At 40.9% G+C, this 19,802-nt stretch overlaps 1 protein-coding gene across 1 annotated transcript in view; it reads left to right on the top strand.

Moving 5' to 3' along the window:
* TTC27 (tetratricopeptide repeat domain 27) overlaps nucleotides 1–19,802 on the top strand; it is a 176,923-nt gene that overhangs the window by 67,630 nt on the left and 89,491 nt on the right. The window contains 2 exon segments of the mRNA XM_021087655.1: nucleotides 12,363–12,408; nucleotides 12,411–12,475. Of these exon segments, the coding sequence (XP_020943314.1) occupies nucleotides 12,363–12,408; nucleotides 12,411–12,475 (111 nt within the window).

The raw sequence follows: 19,802 nt of genomic DNA, 5'->3' as shown, positions 1-19,802 counted from the left end.
CCAATGGAACTAATAGTTCCAAAACAGAGCCATACACACATGGTTCATCTGACTTATGTCAAAGTTGGCATTGCAGTGCAATGAACAAAGGATAGGCTTTTCAATAAATGGTGCTAGGTGATTTATATCCATGTGGAAAAAAAGCTATCTTGACCCTTATATCATACTAAGTATATAAAAATCAATTCCAGATTGAATATGTGGAAGTGAAAAGCAAAACTGTAAAACTTTTTGAGGAAAAATATAGGACAACGTCTTTGAAACCTTAGGACAGTCAAAAGGACAGTAAAGCCCTGACCATAAAACAAAACAAAAAACTGGATTGTTAATATTACATACCTTTTTTTTTTTTTTTTGGTTATTTTTGGCTGCCCCACAGCATCTGGAGCTCCCAGGCCACAGATCACATCAGAGCCACTGTCGTGACCAAAGCCGTAGCTGTGGCAACGCTGGATGCCTAAGCCACTGTGCCTGGCCAGGGCTGGATAGAACCCTGTGTCCCAGCGGCTCCAAAATGCCGCCGATCCCTGTTGAACCACAGCAGAACTTCTTAAGTACATTTTTAAAAATCAAAAGATAACATTAATATTTGTCAGGCACTTATACCAGTGCTTTAGCACAAGTAAGTGTTGTGTAATTATTTGTCAAATAAGAATAATAATATATTACCTTCCTCCAACAAAAAGAGGACTCATCTATTCTTTTAATATAAAGAATACTTGGAGTTTCCCTTGTGGTTTAGCGGGTTAAGAAGCCGACTAGTATCCATGAGGATGCAGGCCTCACCCAGGGGGTTAAGGATCTGGCATTGCTACAAGCTGCGGTGTAGGTCACAGATTGGGCTCAGATCTGGCATTGTTGTGTCTGTGGCATAGGTCAGCAGCTGCAGCTCTGATTCAACCCCTAGCCTGGGGACTTCCATATGCTGCAGGTGTGGCCCTAAAAGAAAGGAAAAATAATACTTAACAAATTATCAGAGAATTTTTGACAACTTAATAGAAAAAAATAAAAATAAATAGGCAAAGGACTTAAGTAGGGGCTTAACAGAGAGGTATTAAAATGGTTATGAACATATTAAAAAGAGCTCAACTTTATTCGTCGTTGGAGAAGCACAGAATTGTCAGAGAAGTGCAAATAAAACTAATGAAATTCTACTAATACCCACCCAAATGGCTCAAATGAAAATACAGACATATGTTGCTTCAAATCTCTAATGTTTCTTTTTTTTTTTTTTTTTTTTTTTTTTTTTTGCTATTTCTTGGGCTGCTCCCACGGCAAATGGAGGTTCCCAGGCTAGGGGTCGAATCGGAGCTGTAGCCGCCGGCCTACGCCAGACCCACAGCAACGCCAGATCCGAGCCGCGTCTGCGACCTACACCACAGCTCACGGCAATGCCGGATCGTTAACCCACTGAGCAAGGGCAGGGATCAAACCCGCAACCTCATGGTTCCTAGTCAGATTCGTTAACCACTGTGCCACGACAGGAACTCCTCTAATGTTTCTTATGAGAGTGTAAAGTGAGTTGATCTTTTAGAAGATTGGTAGTATCCATGGTAGTAAATACTCTGTGACCTTACTCTGTGACCTAACAGTTTCACTCTGTATATCTAACAGAAATCCTTGTACATGTTCATCTAAAGAACATGTTTTGGATTTTGTGTGTGATGGCACATCCTGATAGCACATCTGGAATATTCATAGTGTTATCAGCCAGGTTTCTTGGCCTGTTGATTGAGAGGCCAGACAAGAAGTTCACGCAAGGCTTTACTGGGGAACTTGAAGAAGGGAAAACAAGTAACAGGTTTTCCTGCTCATTCCTGGAGGGGGGGGCGAGCTGGTTCCTTATGTGGGGTGAGGGTGGGGTTGGGTCCAGGGGTCTGCCCACCCCCTGGGTAGTGTGTGCAGGGTACAGGTGGGGCACCCTGCTTTAGCTTCAGAAACTGGCAGTAGTTTGCCCCAACTGCACAAGCCCACAGTTATTTTTAGTCCCTTATAGTTTCTTTGTATTTTGTTGCTAGAGGAGACTGTTTTTTCTAGGTGCAAGCACTGCAACAAAGGGTCCCAGTTCCCAGCATATCTCAGTAGCAAATTTGTAACCCCCAAACTGGAAACTTCCTAAATGCCCATTAGTAGTTAAATAAACTGTATATTACAATGAAATATTATACAGCAATAAAATGACCATTCTGTAACTGTATGGATGAATTTTTCTTTTTTTTTCTTTTTTGTCTTTTTTTTTGCTATTTCTTGGGCCGCTCCCGCGGCACATGGAGGTTCCCAGGCTAGGGGTCAAATTGGAGCTGTAGCCACCAGCCTACGCCAGAGCCACAGCAACTCGGGATCCGAGCCACGTCTGCAACCTACACCATAGCTCACGGCAACGCCGGATCCTTAACCCACTGAGCAAGGCCAGGGACCGAACCTACAACCTCATGGTTCCTAGTCAGATTCGTTAACCACTGCGCCACGATGGGAACTCCTGGATGAATTTTTCAAACGTAGTATTGAGCAATGGAAGCCAGATCCTAAAGTATGATTATATTTGTATAAAGTAGAAAAGCATGCATACTGCTCAATGATGTGAGAAGTCAGGATAGTGGTGATTCTTTGCAGGGGGCCAGGGGAATGACCAGAAGAGACTGCAAGGGGGACAGGGGGATGCTGGTCATGTGTCTTGATCTAGGTGCTGATTACATTTCTGTTCAGTTTGTGAAAATTCATTGTGTATTTTTCTTTATATAGATAATGGCTTGATGAAAAGAAAAATAGGATCTCGTAGCTATTTCTTTGCCTCATTGAACTGAAAAATACATGCGAAGAGTCACATAAGACATTCATATTCATGGGCAGATGAGATGCAGTGGTGATTCTGAAAGACTGATATCTTTAAGAAAATGGGTGTTAATAAAGTGTGCCCACAACATGTGGAGGTTCCTAGGCCAGGGTTTGAACTTGCACCACAGTGGTGACTTGAGCCACAGCAGTGGCAATGACAGATCCTTAACCTGTTGAGCTACTAGGGAACTATCTTCTTTCCTTTTTAAGCCTAAGTAGTATTCCATTGTATTTATATAGCACATTTTGCTTATCCATTTATCTTTGATGAACATTTGGGTTGTTTCTGCCTCTTAGTTATTAGGAATAATGCTGTTTTGAACACTGATAAGCAAATATATTTGAGTCTTGACTTTTCAATTTGGGCGTATACGCAGGAATGAAATTTCTGGGTCATAGGGTAATCTTATGTTTAATTATTTAAGAATGCTTTTTTTTTTTTTTTTTTTCTTTTTCTTTTTTGGTCACCCCACTGCATATAGAGTTTCTGGGGCAGGGATCAGATCCTGTTCTCAAGTACTTCTCTCTGTTCTACTTTTATTGACCAGTAAAGAACTTTCATTGGCTTTTAATAACGTGTTTGCAGGGTATTTTGGTGACTATGGAGTCTGTAATCATTATAGTCAAATTAATGTTAATTAAAAATATAACCAAAATTTAACAAAGATGAACTCAGGAATTCATGTCATTATTTTCTCTTCATTATTACAGAATTTTGGAAGTGGGATAAATTTTGGTCATCTTTTAGTCAGTTTTTTGTTTTTTTTTTTAATTTTTGTTTTTGTTTTCCTCTTTATAGGTGATAGGTCCCAGAGAAGTTAATCCCTAGTCCCTGAGAAGTTAATCCACTTTTTTTTTTCTTTTTAGGGCTGCACCCACGCACATGGAAGTTCCCAGGTTAGGGGTTGATTCGGAGTCACAGCTTCTGGCCTATACCACACCCACAGCAATGCGGGTCTGTGACCTACACCACAGATCATGACAATACCGGATCTTTAACCCACTGAGAGATGCCAGGAATCGAACCTGAGTCCTCATGGTTACCAGTCAGATTTGTTTCTACTGCCCCACAACAGGAACTCCTAATCCACTTATTTAAGGGCATTTAGATAATAGCTGGGAAGATAGAAGAACCCAATTTAATCTAGGAAAGATTGACCTTAATTTGAGATTTTTTTACAAAGTATCGTAATGAATTTAGACCTTGCTATTTTTTTGCTTAAAAAAAAGAATTTTATTAAAGTTTTTTTTTTTTTTTTTTTTTTTTTTTTTTTTTTTTTTTGTCTTTCTAGGGCCACTCTCGTGGCATGTGGAGGTTCCCAGGCTAGGGGTTGAATTGGAGCTGTAGCTGCCAGCCTACCCCACAGCCACAGCGACGCCAGATCCAAGCTGTGTCTGTGACCTACACCACATCCCATGGCAACGCCGGATCCATAACCCACTGAACAAGGCCACAGTTCAAACCCGCAACCTCATGGTTCCTAGTCGGATTCGTTAACCACTGCACCATGATGGGAACTCCAAAACAAGGTTTTTAATAGCTGAAAGAAACCTTAGAGACCATCTGATCAAGTCCTATCATTATGCGGATGAGGAAAATGAGGTTCAGAAATGTTCAATACCATTCCCAAGAGTTATGTATTATGTAGCTAATGGGTAGAGCTCCTGGACCAGAACCTAGGCGTTTTTTTTTTTTTTTTTTGCAGTATCTTGTTTTCCACTTTGTCGTACTTCTTAATTAAAAGTGTTTTGTGTACCATAATTTAGGAGTGATTTATTTTCAAAAAGTTTATAATCTTATTTAATTTCGCATTTGGAGCATATTGGAGTAAAGAAAAATATTATAAAGTAATGTTTAAGTTTCGGAGCTGCCTTGCAAAAGCCTGTATAAGCCAAAGCGAACCTGGATTATAGTGATAAAAGTATTATTTCATGATACCTAGTTATTATTTACAATGCTGTGTCCTTGGCAGAGGATGTTCCTAATTCTATCTAGGGAATGCCACCAAAAAAAAAAAGAAAGAAAGAAAAAAAATCTAACATGATTTTCATAAGTGCCAGTTACTGTGAATTTATATTTTCTCTTTCAAAAGAAACTTCTTTGTGTACTTCTGCCCCTATGTAAAAGAGGACAAAGAAAAAGCCCCCTTTTCTGTCCTTTTCTTTATCTGTCTCTCTCAGTCCCTGCAAGGTGCTAGGTCACACATAAGGCACTGGTGAATCACAGAGCTGGGGCCTGTGCCCTGAAGATGCAGCAGTAGAGAATCCCTGGGCAGAGATGGAGCTGCTTGGTAAGGTGGCAGAGAGGCTCTGTGAGGCCTGCAGAGTGAGACAGGGCCAGCAGGTGCTGTGGGTGGTTATTCCCAGGTCCTTAAGTGAGTGGAAGTAAGAGCAGGAACACATTTGGGGACACAGTGGAGAATGGATCAATTACACCCCCATACCTCGACGGATTATAGCTCAAGTCCTCACCAGCAGGGCCGCCTGCTGCTTATGTCGTTAGCCTATTTTATAAAAATATGATTTTATTCTTAGGTCATTAGAGCATTAAAGCATATAGCTCCTGTTTAATTTTCTTTTTCTTTACCTAATGTCCCATATTGTGATTGATTGTTACCTTGTGGGCAGCAGTGTTTTGCAAGCTATATTAAACATGGCCTATCTGCAGTTACCTCCTTTTAGAAAGACTTTCCCAAGTCTGTATATCTCCCAGCCAAACAAATATAAGATAAATGCATTTTTCAGTGACATCATTATCCAGTCAGTTCCTTCTCTAAAGCTTTTCAAAGTCTGCTTTTCAGATTGCGTTTTACTTTCAGTGTTTAGTGAGAATGTTTTGCTTGACCTGCACATAAAAGTCTCAGGCAAACTCTTGTTCTCATGCCAGCATAGAAAACAGTCTGACTTCGTAGTTTTCCCAAGGAAAATATCTCCCCACTTTGGTGTGCAAACCTTTTAAAGTTGGGCTTGAACTGACAAGCCTGTGGCCTGTGTGCTCTGTGTATTGTGACTTTATTAGTGAAGTGACCATTTGATTGGGAGCTGTGGAGAGGAAAAAGTTTTCCTTGACCCTCTTAGGCTGGATTTGAAAATTAAACTGACAAAGACAGATTCACAGGAGAAAAGCACACATCTTTACTTAATATAGGTTTTGAGTGACATGGGAGCCTTTGTAATGAAATGACGACCTGAAGAAACAGTTAAAACTGGAGTTCCCGTCATGGCTCAGCAGAAACGTATCTGCATCCGTGAGGATGCAGGTTTTTGTTTTTGGTTTTTTTTTTTTTTTTTTTTGCTATTTCTTTGGGCCGCTCCCACGGCATATGGAGGTTCCCAGGCTAGGGGTCTAATCGGAGCTGTACCCCCGGCCTATGCCAGAGCCACAGCAACGCAGGATCCGAGCCGCGTCTGCAACCTACACCACAGCTCACGGCAACGCCGGATCCTTAACCCACTGAGCAAGGGCAAGGACGAACCTGCAACCTCATGGTTCCTAGTCGGATTCGTTAACCACTGCACCATGACAGGAACTCCAGGATGCAGGTTTGATCCCTGGCCTCACTCAGTGGGTTAAGGATCCAGGGTTGCTGTGAGCTGTGGTGTAGGTTGCAGACATGGCTCGGACCTGGCGTTGCTGTGGCTGTGTAGGCCAGTGGCTACAGCTTCAATTCGACCCCTAGCCTGGGAACCTCTGTTTGCCGTGAGTGCAGCCCTTAAAAAAGAAAGAAAGAAATAGTTAAAACTGAATATTTTTATGGTAGGTTTGTTGTGCAGCCGTGGAAGCGCATGATAGGTCAGAGCTAAGAGTAGTGAACTGGGGAAAACTTAGTGAGGCTGCTTGCTAGGATTCTTTTCATCCTCCTTTGTCTTCAGAGGTGAGGGCACTCCTTTCTCTGGGTACAGGAAGGGTGCTTCTCACCTGAGAATGTGATGAGCTGTTTCAGGGGAGAGGCGAGGGGGAAGGGCAGAGTCATCTTCCTTTTCCTGCTGTTTTCTCAAACTACTTCAGCTTAAAATGCTCAGTATGCCCAGGTACCACATTTGGGACTAGGCAAGGATGAGGGCAATGCACCTGTTCTTACCCTGGATGGTGCATTTCTGAGAGTGTTAAGGGAAGAGAAGTCCCAAGGGGACCACATGTGCTTTTCAGCAGGTACTCTTAGAGGCTTGCTAAGCATTACAACTTTGTGAGAGATGACAATTACTATTCCTATTTTAGACAGGAGGAAAGTGAGGTCCTGGTAGGTCAGGTGACTTCCCAAGGTCACCCAACTAATCACCTCACTTGGTGGAGCTGGGATTCTGATCAAGCTCTGGCTGACTTGTTCTACAGAGCTGTCTCCTCAGTGCTCTTCCATCTGCATGAGGTTACAGAGACAGTCCTTTTAGTCAAATGAAGAGAAAAAGGCGACCTGCTGTAGGTGGAGGAATCATGTGCAAATTTATGGAATGAAAACAGTTCTTTCTTTTGAAAATTTTTTTTTCTTTTTTTAAATTTTATGGCTGCATCTGCGACATATGGAAATTCCTAGGCCAGGGATTGAATCTGAGCCACAGCTGCGACCTCACACCAATAGCTGAGGCAACGCTGGATCCTTAAACCCCCTGGGTCAGGCTGGGGATTAAACCCACCCTCCACAGCAACCCAAGCTGCTGTAGTCGGATTCTTAACCCACTGTGCCACAGCAGGAACTCCTCTTTTGAAAATTTTTGAGGTCACATTTTATAATAAAGTCTTTTGTCAGTAGTGTCACACACTTTAAAGAATTAATTTAGTTTTTTAATATCTTCTATTTCATCAGTTACATATTTATAGTGCCATATACACCTAGTTATATTGATAATTCACTCTTTTAGTAGATTTTTTTTAATCAAAAAAGGAAATGTCAAATTTAATTTAAAGGAAAAAACCAGAAATTGTCTGAAAAAACAATGGAGCAAATCAACTCCTGAAAAAGAGTTCTGCATCTTGGCGATCACATTTGTTGGAAGAGTTGGAGAAAAATGAAAATGCCATTTAGCTTAAGAATTTATTTATAATGATTTTTATTTTTTTCCATTATAGTTGGTTTACAGTGTTCTGTCAGTTTTAAGAATTTTTGAGTTGTCTGCAAATCAGCTTATTTCAGGAGTGGAAGAATTCTTGGTTATTTTTTAATACCAAAATGTATGCACGTTTCTCTTTTAGGTGTCTTCTACATTTAGAGAGGCAGTCACACAACAGCTCCCATTTCCACACAGGATAAATTCTTTGTTTCAGCCAACTCCCAGTGGTGGGACAACTAGCACAGCACCATCTCCCTGGGCAAGAGAATAGGACTATTCCATTTTGTTGATTTCTATATCTTTTCATATATTTCTTCATCAATTTCTATAGTTGTCACAGTTTCTTCCACATCTCCCAGTATCACATTTAAGTGCTGATCATAAGCATGTAACCTGCCTCGACGCTCTTTGTCATTTCTCATTTTCTTTCTTTTTTTTTTTTTTTTTAAATTGCTCAATGAGGGAGTTCCTGTCATGGCTCAGTGGTTAACGAATCCGACTAGGAACCATGAGGTTGCAGGTTCGGTCCCTGCCCTTGCTCAGTGGGTTAAAGATCTGGCATTGCCCTAAGCTGTGGTGTAGGTTGCAGACGCAGCTTGGATCCCGTGTTGCTGTGGCTCTGGAGTAGGCCAGTGGCTACAGCTCCGACGACCCCTAGCCTGGGAATCTGCATATGTCGCGGGAACGGCCTGAGAAACGGCAAAAAGATAAAAAAAAAAAAAAATTGCTCAATGAATGTTATTACATTTATGATTATACAGCGATCGTCACTCATTTTCACATAGATTTGCTCCTCCAGGCTGGGCCTGATGAGATCCAGGGGCTCTTCTATGGTGTTGGTAGTTTGTTGCTTGTCCATGTCATCCGCCACATTTCAAACCCTGTGCCCTTTCCTGCCTCTTGTGAGAGCATGATAGCCCTTCCAATCTCTGGAAACTGGACGACACAACCTGTTTTGGTAGATTTAAGTTAAAGGAGACTAACAAGATTAGGTTATACGCTAATCTCCTGAACTGTATTTCAAGGAGATGAAAAATATTTTATTTTTTGGTTGCACCCATGTCATGTGGAAGTTCCCAGGCCGGGGATTGAACCTGTGCCACAGCAGTGACCTGAGCAACTGCAGTGACAATGCTGGATATTAACCTACTGCACCACAAGGCAACTCTGATAAAAATATTTTAATTTGCAAACTTAGTTATAGAAGAATAAGACTATCTAATAGTCATAGCACTATAAGTCCTTTGAGGGCAGGGACCTTGTCTGTCTTGCTTGCTGCTCTGTCCCTGGGGTTTGTGCATACTACCTTGTACACGGTAGGTGCTCAGGTAAGTTAATGAATGAACACACTTCAGTAAGAATTTATTCTTCTGATTCTCCTTCTCCCTTATTTGTGTATTTTTTTTTTTTTTCCGGTCTTTTTTAGGGCTGCACCCAAGGCATATGGAGGTTCCCAGGCTAGGGGTCGAATTGGAGCTGTAGCCATTCGCCTACACCACAGACACAGCAGCGCCAGATCCGAGTGGCATGTGCCACCTACACCAGGGCTCATGGCAACCCTGGATCTTTAACCCACTGAGCAAGGCCAGGGATTGAACCTGCGTCCTCTTGGATACTAGTCAGATTCATTTCTGCTGAGCCAGGACGGGAACTCCTTATTTGTGTATTCTTTGTTTACTCCTCTTCTTCCACTTCCCTTTAGTATAGCAGTTTCCTAAAGTTCTGAAGTGAGTCCTCCTCTTACATTACTCTACCAGTATTTCCTGGATACTGTCATCCACTTTCTCAGAGGAAGTGTTAAAAAAAACAATATCAAGGTGTTCTATGGCCATAAAGAAGTGAAATGTTGTCATTTGTGACATGAATGAATCTAGAGGGTATTATGCTAAGTGAAATAAGTCAGAAAGACTGCATGATCTCACTTAATACAGTGAATCAAAAAAAAAAAAAAAAAAAAAAAACCAAAAAACAACAATCAGACAAACAAAACAAAATGAAAACACACTCATAGATTCAGAGAAGAACCAGATGGTTATCAGAAGTGAGATGGGGTGAGTGAAATCAGTGAAAGGGATTAAGAGTTACAAACCTCCATTTATAGAATAAATAAGTCATGGAAATGTAATATACAGCATAAGGAATGTGTAATAATATTGTCGTAACCTGGTGTGGGAAAAGATCATTAGACTGTGGTGATCACTTTATAACGTATGCAAGTATCAAATCATTTTATGATGCTCTTGAAACTGACATAATATTGTACATCAACCATATTTCAACTACAAAAGGGAACCTCATGCACTCCAGCGCCATTTCAAAAAATAAAAAGATGTTGTGGAGAGTCACGTATTGGAATCAGCTTTTGCTACTAATGAAGATGTGACATCGAGCAAGTGATCTTACTTGGCGCTTCATTTTTCTTTTTATTATGAGAAAGTTGGCCTAGATTTGGAGTTGAAAATTCAAATACCCATAGGGGCAGGAAATACAAATGATGGAAATGAGCTGGGTGTGGTTCAGGAAGAAGCTTTTGGGACTCTGATATGGTTTATACTCCATCGAAGGACTTCTTGCTAACTTTTCATAGGAATTTGGAGTTATAGATGAATTTGAGCAAAGACGAATATTTGTACTAGCTTAACCTAGTAGTTGTTAAATTTGGCTATACTTTATAATTACCTGGGAAGTGTTTTAAAAAACACGGATGACCAGATCCTGCTCTCAGAGATCTGATTTACTTTTTTTTTTTTGGCTTTGCCCACAGCACGCAGAATTCCTGGGCCAGGGATTGAACCTGAACTATGTCAGTGACAACTGCCTAATCCTTAACCACACTAGGCCACCAGAGAACTCTGTCAGAGGTCTGACTTATTTTTTATTTTTTATTTTTTGTCTTTTTGCTATTTCTTGGGCCGCTCCCGCAGCATATGGAGGTTCCCAGGCTGGGGGTCGAATTGGAGCTGTAGCCGCCGGCCTACGCCAGAGCCACAGCAACTCGGGATCCGAGCCATGTCTGCGACCTACACCACAGCTCACGGCAGCGCTGGATCCTTAACCCACTGAGCAAGGCAGGGATCGAACCCGCAACCTCATAGTTCCTAGTGGATTCGTTAACCACTGAGCCATGACGGGAACTCCCCTGACTTATTTTTAAAACATCAAAAACTTCTCAGGTGCTTCTAATGTGCAGCTGCATTTTTGATGATTAATTGGACTCTAATACCAGACTTTTAGAAATAAGCACGTATCAAGGATTTGTACAGCTTTCAGACAAATAAGCCTTTTGCTTTTCTTGGGAGCAATCTTTACTGAAAGTTACTGATTTGAATGACTACTTAGGGACAGTATTGGTTTCTACATCATCAGCAAAGTTGCTTAAATCATGTTCATTATACCAAGCAGTTCCTATTGGTTTTTTTGTTTGTTTGGTAGGTTGGTGTTTTTTGTTTTGTTTAGTTTTTGTTTTGTTTTTTAGGGTCGCAGGTGCAGCATGTGGAAGTTCCCAGGCTAGGGGTCACATTGGAGCTGTAGCCACTGGCCTACACTAGAGCCATACCAATGCCAGATCGGAGCCGAGTCTGCTACCTACACCACAGCTCACGGCAACGCCAGGTCCTTGACCCACTGAGCAAGGCCAGGGATCAAACCTGCATTGTTTGGATACTAGTCAGGTTTGTAACCCTCTGATCCACAACGGGAACTCCAAGCAGTCCTATTGTATCGTAATACAGTTTGCCCCCAGAACTTTCGCTTTTTCTCCACTTATGGTTATGGTGATATTCACTGGTTTCTACTGTACTCTCTGAACTGACGGTGGTCACAGGTTTCTCTGGGGTTGTGAGTCAGTGTGTGCACATTCAAGATTTTCTTATGAGCCAGTCGTTCTTAAGATGCCCCCTCTAGAATAGCATTTTAACTAAAATTACAGACTCCCTCTAACCAAGATTAGAAACGAAAGCATTCTTAAAAATCTTAGAATGGTTTTCTTAAAGTTTGACTTGCATTTGCATCTGTGGATTAGGATATTTTTTAAGTGAAAAGGTAGCAGATTTCTAATTATTTGTTTTCCTTTGTGAGTTTGGATGATTTTTAAACATTTATTTCAGATTTGAGGAAGATGGCATTTATTTTTATATAGTTTATTTTCTCACATTTTTATAACTCATGAGATACAGAGATTTATTAATTTATAGTAGAGATATTCTGCTTACTGTTTTGATTATCTGGAAAGATTCTGATTTGTTCTTTAAGGAATTCAATAGAACAGGTCAGCTCGGTGAAGTAACAATTCTGCTTAAATGAACACATTCTTCATAAAAATTTTTGAAAGCACATGTCATGTTTTCTTATTTTTCACTGAGATTTTCAATTCTTGCGTTCATCAGTATCCTGAGACATTAATTTTGTTGTATGCAGAATGGGATTACCCAGTTGATTCATTTCTTCTGTTTTGTTTTGTTTTTTTTTCCCCTTCTGGTCAGTGTTTGCTCTCACAACCAAAGTTCTGGGCCATTCAGACATCGGCCTTGATCTCCGGACAAAACTCGAGAGAGGAAGCACACGCCGAGTGGAACGGGCAATGAGGCAGACACAAGTAAGAATTCATGGGGCAGTTTTTGTTACTCTTCCAACTCTTCATTGCTATCAGTAGCTGTACATGTTTGTTGTGAGTCTAAATAATGAAATGTCCTTTCATCTAACTCAAACACTTTTTGTTATTTAAGAGCACAGTTCTGGAGATTGTTTGGCTCCAAAGCCCAACTCTGTCACTTAGCTCCGTGACTATAGTATTTAACCTCTTTTAAACTGTTCTTTCAAACTGTTCCTCTGCTCAGCACTTCTGATACCACATGTATAGCTTTCTCACACCAGGCTTTTTTCACTTCCCTGTGGTCATCTGCTGGGTGTCCTGTAATTTAATTCAATTCTGACATTATCTGGAATGAGTGCAGGCCCCCAGGCTAAGGGCTCATGCCTGCCTCTCACTTCAGAGTCCATTCTCAGGTCTACTGCTTCTGACTGACTGGCTACAAATCAGAGGTTCTCCTGAACTTGTCTTCAGCTCAGATTTGATAATTTGCTAGAATGGCTCACAGAACTCAGGGAAACAATTTCTATCATAAAGGATATTATAAAGGATACAAATGAGCAGTCAGATGAAAAGGTACACAGTACAAGGTTTTGAAAAGTCCTGAGCAAAGGAGCTTCTGACTTTGAGGAGTTTGGGGTTCACTTCCCCTCCCAGAATGTGAGTGCATTCATCAACCTGGGTACTTTCTGAACCCATTTATTTTATTTTATTTATTTTTTTATTTTTTTTGTCTTTTGTTGTTGTTGTTGCTATTTCTTGGGCCGCTCCGCGGCATATGGAGGTTCCCAGGCTAGGGGTTGAATCGGAGCTGTAGCCACCGGCCTACGCCAGAGGCACAGCAACGCAGGATCCGAGCCGTGTCTGCAACCTACAGCACAGCTCACGGCAACGCCGGATCGTTAACCCACTGAGCAAGGGCAGGGACCGAACCCGCAACCTCATGGTTCCTAGTCGGATTCGTTAACCACTGCGCCACGACGGGAACTCTGAACCCATTTATTTTAAGGGTTTTTACGGAGTTTCTGTTTTGCGCGCATTATTGATTAAATCAGTGGCCGTTGTTGATGAACTCATTTGCCAGCCTTTCTTCTCTCCCCAAGAAACTTGATGGTGAGGCTGTAAGTTTCAACGCCTCCATCACGTGATTGGTTCCTCTGACAGCTAGACTCCATCCTCCCAGCGTCAGCTCATTGCCATAAGCTCAGGTATAGTGAAAGGGGCTTATTATGAATAACAAAAGATAGTCTTCTAACCCTTTCCACTCAGGTTACAAGAGTTTTAGGAGCTCTGTGCTGGGAACCAGAGCTTATATATTTCTTGCTATAGCACAGCATCACATCTCTAAGTTTCATTTTCATTATCTGTAAAAAAGGGTAATAATAATAATAGAACTTCTCGTATGGGTTATGGTAAGTCTTGAAACCATATGGAGTTCCCTGGTGGTCTAGTGGTTAGGATTCAGTGCTTTCACCACCACAGCCTGGGTTCAAACCCTGGTCTGGGAACTGAGCTCCCATATCAAGCTGCTGCATGCTATGGCTAAGCAGAACAAAACAAAACAAACAATGTAAGAGTTTTAAAAAAACACATGCAGTTTCACAGTAATAGATTGTATAAATAAATAAAATTTATCCTAATGCAGAAATAGTCACTCATGAATAGGAATTAAGTAGTCTCTATTCCAAAATGTTTTTTAAACTAATGAAGAATTTTTTTTTTTTTTTTAATGGCCGCACCTGTGGCAAATGCAAGTTCCCGGGCTAGGGGTCTAATCGGAGCTGTAGCATCTGGACTGTGCCATAGCCACAGCAACACCAGATCCGAGCTGTGTCTGTGAACTACACCACAGCTCATGGCAACGCCAGATCCTTATCCCACTGAGCAGGGCCAGGGATCGAACCAGCATCCTCATGGATACTAGCCCTCAGGTTTGTTACTGCTGAGCACAATGGAAACTCCTATTTTATTAATTTCTGTATCTAAAAATATTTCTGATGGACACCTCACTAAGCTTAGAGCATTGTATTGATGCTGCTAGAAATATAAAGATTATTCCTTATAGATTCTCTATCTTTCCTAGCTCAGTCCACTGATAGAGTCTAGAGCAGTGGCCCCTCAGTAGCCATGAACACACCGAATGCTTTGATTTTGATTTCTAAATACCATTCTTCAATAATAGGAATCAGGGCTCCTTGGATAAGTGGCTGATTTTTAGGACTGGGGCAACTGAGGCATGGAAAACACACCATGAGCTTGGACCATCTTACGTAGTGCGAGAAAGTAAGGTGGGCCTCCAAAAGGTTGGCATCAAAAGGACATAGGAGCCAGTCTGGAAGAGAACTCAATGGCGAAAGCTAGACAATTGGAACAAGAAAATAACATATTCAATTATAACCCAAATTATAAAATAAATATACATAAGGCCATACTGCTGTAAATGAGTGAATAAATAGGGAGAAGGGACAAATCTTCCTTACAGAAGAACTTCAGACAGTTTATGTAGATGCATCCTCCTCCAGGAGATAGAGTCTAAAATCCCTCTGCTAGGATGTGAGCTGGGTGAATGAATCCTTTCTGAAAATCGAGTATGAACAGAACAGTAGTGACTTTACATGGAGAAACCTGGCATGCCCACCGTGATCAGGTGGCAAGGTCAGCACTGCAAGAGGTAAGTCTGTGGATATCACGCACCCCAAGAGGATATGGTGAGGAAGAACATTTCATCTCTGAGTGAGTCATCCCCCAAACTGGTAACACCAGTTTCAAGAAAACATCAGTAAGGGTGCAGGATTGCCACGAGCTGTGGTGTAGGTCACAGAGGTGGCTCAGATCTGGCATTGCTGTGGCTCTGGCATAGGCTGGCAGCTACAGCTCTGATTTGACCCCTAGCCTGGGAACCTCCATGTGCCATTGGTGCAGCTCTAAAAAGACACACACACACAAAACCAAGAAACGACAGAAAAACCCCAATTGAGAGACATCCTACAAAGCACCTGACCAGTACCCTTCAAAGGTCTCAAAGTCATAGGAAAAAAAACCAACAAAACTGAGAAACTCTCACAAATCAGAAACACAGGGGAGTTCCTGTCATGGCTCAGGGGAAATGAATCTGACTAGGATCCATGAGGACACAGATTCCTCCTTCCCTGGCCTCACTCAGTGGGTTAAGGATCCAGCGTTGCCATGAGTTATGGTGTAGATCACAGATGTGGCTCAGATCCCGCATTACTGTGGTTGTGGTGTAGGCTAGAGGCTATAGCTCTGACTTGACCCCTGGACTGGTAATCTCTATATGCTGTGGGTGTGGCCCTAAAAAGACAAAAAAAACCCAAAAAACCCAAAAAACAAAAAAACCATTCAGGAGATATGATGGCACTGTGACATGTTATCCTGGATTAGATTTGGGCCAGAAAAAGGACATTAATGGAAAAACTGGTGAAATACAAATAAAGCCTGTAGTTTAATAGCAATGTCCAGTGCTAATTTCTTAGTTTTGAAAAATGTATATATTTTTTTCTTTTCATTTTGGTCACACTGTGGCATTTGGAAGTTCTCAGGCCCCAGGGATCAACTTACGTCATAGCAGTGACAATGCCAGATCTCTAACTCACTGAGCTACCATGGAACTCTGAAAAATATGTTATGATTAGGTAATTTATTAACATTAGGAGAAATTGGATGAAGAGTATATAGGGACTCTGTCTAGTATTGAGAGAGAATTTTAAAAAATTTCTGTAAATCTGAAACTACTCCAAAATAAAAAGTTTATCTTAAAAGGAAAACAAACATATTTATATTCTAGTTCAAGAGAAAAGTTCACTTGGTTTAGGAATGTGTATCTTGTAAGTACCAGGCTGGCCCTGGTCCTTAGTTAGTCTCTAGTTGTTTAGGGGCAGCTCCTGCCCAGCGTCTCAGCGATGAAGGCAAGTTCGGTGCATGTCCTAGGTCCAGACATTTTTTAGTTTAATGGGTCTTGTGTTAGATTTTAAACTGAGGACACTGTCAGAAATAGTGAGATTTAAAATAATACTGAGTGAAGTATGTTCAGGTTTACTAAATAGTCCCATTAAATACAACTTGGTACAGTCTGCAGTGCTGGGTGGTGGGAAGGAGGGAGAGTGGCCCAGAAAGGAGGAATACATTTGGTGTGTATGGAGAATAAAGAGAATTCAGCCTAGTTCATGTCAGTCTGGTTTGTGTTGGAGAGCAGTGTGAGGTAATGCTGGAAAGGCTGATCCTCCGTTTCTTATGTGTGGCTAAAGAGTTTGGATTTTTCCTTCTCAATAAGAGAAACCTTGAGAGAACTTTGGAGCACTGTACAGCGTATATTGGTGACAATAGAAGTGGAGACCTTAGTAGAGAGTGCTTTGCTAGGCCTACTAACTGAGAAAAGTTCAGTATGGGTGGAAATGAGAGATAAATCTAAGTGATGATGTACTTGGTTTATTGTCCTAGTTTAGATAAATCATTTAATTTGAAATTGAAATTAAAATGAAAGGTAGTAAAGCTCATAAAACATTTTTTGTATGGCTGCTTAAATTAAAAAAAAAATTTTTATTGTTATTTCCCCAATACAATTTTTTTTTCTACTATACAGCATGGTGACCCAGTTACACATACATGTATACATTCTATTTTCTCAATTATCATGCTCCATAGTAAGTGACTAGACATAGTTCCCAGTGCTACACAGCATCTCATTGCTAAACCACTCCAAAGGCAATAGTTTACATCTATTAATCCCAAGCTCCCAATCCACCCCACTCCCTCCCCCTCCCTCTTGGCAACCACAAGTCTATTCTCCAAGTCCATGATTTTCTTTTCTGTGGAAAGGTTCCTTTGTGCTATATATTAGATTCCAGATATAAGTGATATCATATGGTATTTGCCTTTCTCTTTCTGACTGACTTCACTCAGTATGAGAATCTCTAGTTCCATCCATGTTGCTGCAAATAGGATTATTTTATTCTTTTTTATGGCTGAGTAGTATTCCATTGTGTATATATGTACCACATCTTCCTAACCCAGTCATCTGTTGATGGATGCCCAAGAGTAGGATTGCTGGATCATATGGTTGTTCTATGTATAGTTTTCTAAGGTACCTCCATACTGTTTTCCATAGTGGAACCGTAAAAGACCCAGAATTGCCAAAGCAATCCTGAGGAACAAAAACCAGGCAGGAGGCATAACTCTCCCAGACTTCAGGCCATATTACAAAGCCACAGTCATCAAGACAGTGTGGTACTGGTATCAAAACAGACAGACCGACCAATGGAACAGAATATAGAACCCAGAAATAAACCCAGACACCTATGGTCAATTAATCTTTGACAGAGGAGGCAAGAACATAAAATGGGAAAAAGACAGTCTTTTCAGCAAGTATTGCTAGGAAACCTGGACAGCTGCATGTAAGTCAATGAAACTAGAACACACCCTCACACCACGCACCAAAATAAACTCAAAATGGCTTAGAGACTTAAATATAAGACAAGACACCATCAAACTCCTGGAAGAAACATAGGCAAAACATTCTCTGACATCAACCTTACAAATGTTTTGCCAGGTCAGTCTCCCAAAGCAATAGAAATAAAAGCAAAAATAAACCAATGGGACCTAATCAAACGGACAAGCTTTTGCATAGCAAAGGAAACCAAAATTAAAAAAAGACAATTTACAGAATGGGAGAAATAATTTCAAATTATGCCACTGACAAGGGCTTAATCTCTAAAATATACAAGCAACTTATACAACTCAACAGCAAAAAAAAAAAAAAAAAAAAAAAAAAAAGCCAACAACCCAATTGAAAAATGGGCAAAAGATCTGAATAGACATTTTTCCAAGGAAGATATACAGATGGCCAACAACACATGAAAAAAGGCTCAACATCCCTAATTATTAGAGAAATGCAAATCAAAACTGCCATGAGATACCACCTCACACCAGTCGGAATGGCCATCATTAATGAGTCCACAAATAACACTTGCTGGAGGGGGTGTGGAGAAAAGGGAACCCTCCTGCACTGTTGATGGGAATGTAGGCTGCTTAAATTTAAATATCTTGAGAAAAAAAATGTTTAAAATGATTATTTTTCAAAGACTGAGAGAAGTCAGGAAACCAAACCATGGAACACTTTAAAAATTGGTCTTTTTAAAAATTTTTAATCAGTCTTTAAGAGCTTTGAAAATTATTTTTTTTAGAAATAGCCCACCTGCATTGGGTTAGAGCCCAACTAGTATCCATGAGGATGTAAGTTTGATCCCTGGCCTCACTCAGTGGGTTAAGAATCTGCTGTTGCTTGAGCTGTGGTGTAGGTCATGATGCAGCTCAGATCTGGCTTGGCTGTGGCTGTGGTGTAGGCTAGCAGCTGTATCTCTGATTCTATCCCTATCTGGGAACTTCCATATGCCACATGTGCAGCCCTAAAAAGCAAAAAAAAAAAAAAAAAAAAAAAAAAAAACCCAAAAAAACAAAAAACAAAAAAAACCCCAAAAAACCAAACAACAACAAAAAAAACCGTGAAGAAAAACCTAACATACTCTATTCCAGATCTTTTCTAGGTATAGTTTGATAACCAGTATGAGGATTACCAAGTTACTATGAATATACTAACTCCCTGGTTGGCAAACATTTATTGAATTCTTGGTATGTTCCAGGTACTATATTAGGTCCTGGGTATACTGATATAATTCATAAGTAGTCTTTCACTTCAAAGAGCTTCAGTTCCCAGGCCCAGATGGTTTGTCTTGGTATTACTTTCCACTGCATTCTCTTTTTCATCTCCACTCTCAGCAAAAGACTGTTCAGTTACCATGTCCTTTTGCTTTTCTTTCTACAGTGTTTGAATCAGCAAATGTTTTATTGAGGACCTAGTATGTGCCCAGCTGCTTGTCACATATCATTTTAATAATTTTATGTCTTTTCACTAATTATCATCTTATGTCAGGTTTCCTTGATATTATTGTCACAGGTCACTTCCTCCACAACAGTGAGACAAAGCTAGGAGTGTAAGGTATTGGTTAAGTTCCAGTTCCTGTTGAAGAGGAGAAAGTGGGATTAGGTTGAGGAAGAAGTCACACTGAGGTGCAGGCCCAGCACAGTCCAGGGTATTTCCCACCTGAGTGTACCCTTTACCTTCCCCTCCCCCCTCCCACACTGGAGGGTGGCATGAGGCAGGGCATGACCTCAGGCCAGCTGCTCTCTGTGGCTGGGGCTGGGACTGTGGAACAACTAAAGCCTGAGGCAGTTGCTGAGCCCCTCCCTGCAGCTGGGCCCAACAGAAGTAAGGAAGGTGAAGATGTAGTTTCATGATCAGCATCTTCTTTTATTCATG

Source organism: Sus scrofa, chromosome 3 (assembly GCF_000003025.6).
Source record: "Sus scrofa isolate TJ Tabasco breed Duroc chromosome 3, Sscrofa11.1, whole genome shotgun sequence".
In the NCBI taxonomy this organism is placed as follows: Eukaryota; Metazoa; Chordata; class Mammalia; order Artiodactyla; family Suidae; genus Sus; species Sus scrofa.
The sequence above is the reverse complement of the archived record's forward strand: the minus strand, read 5'-3'. Positions and strand labels throughout refer to the sequence as shown.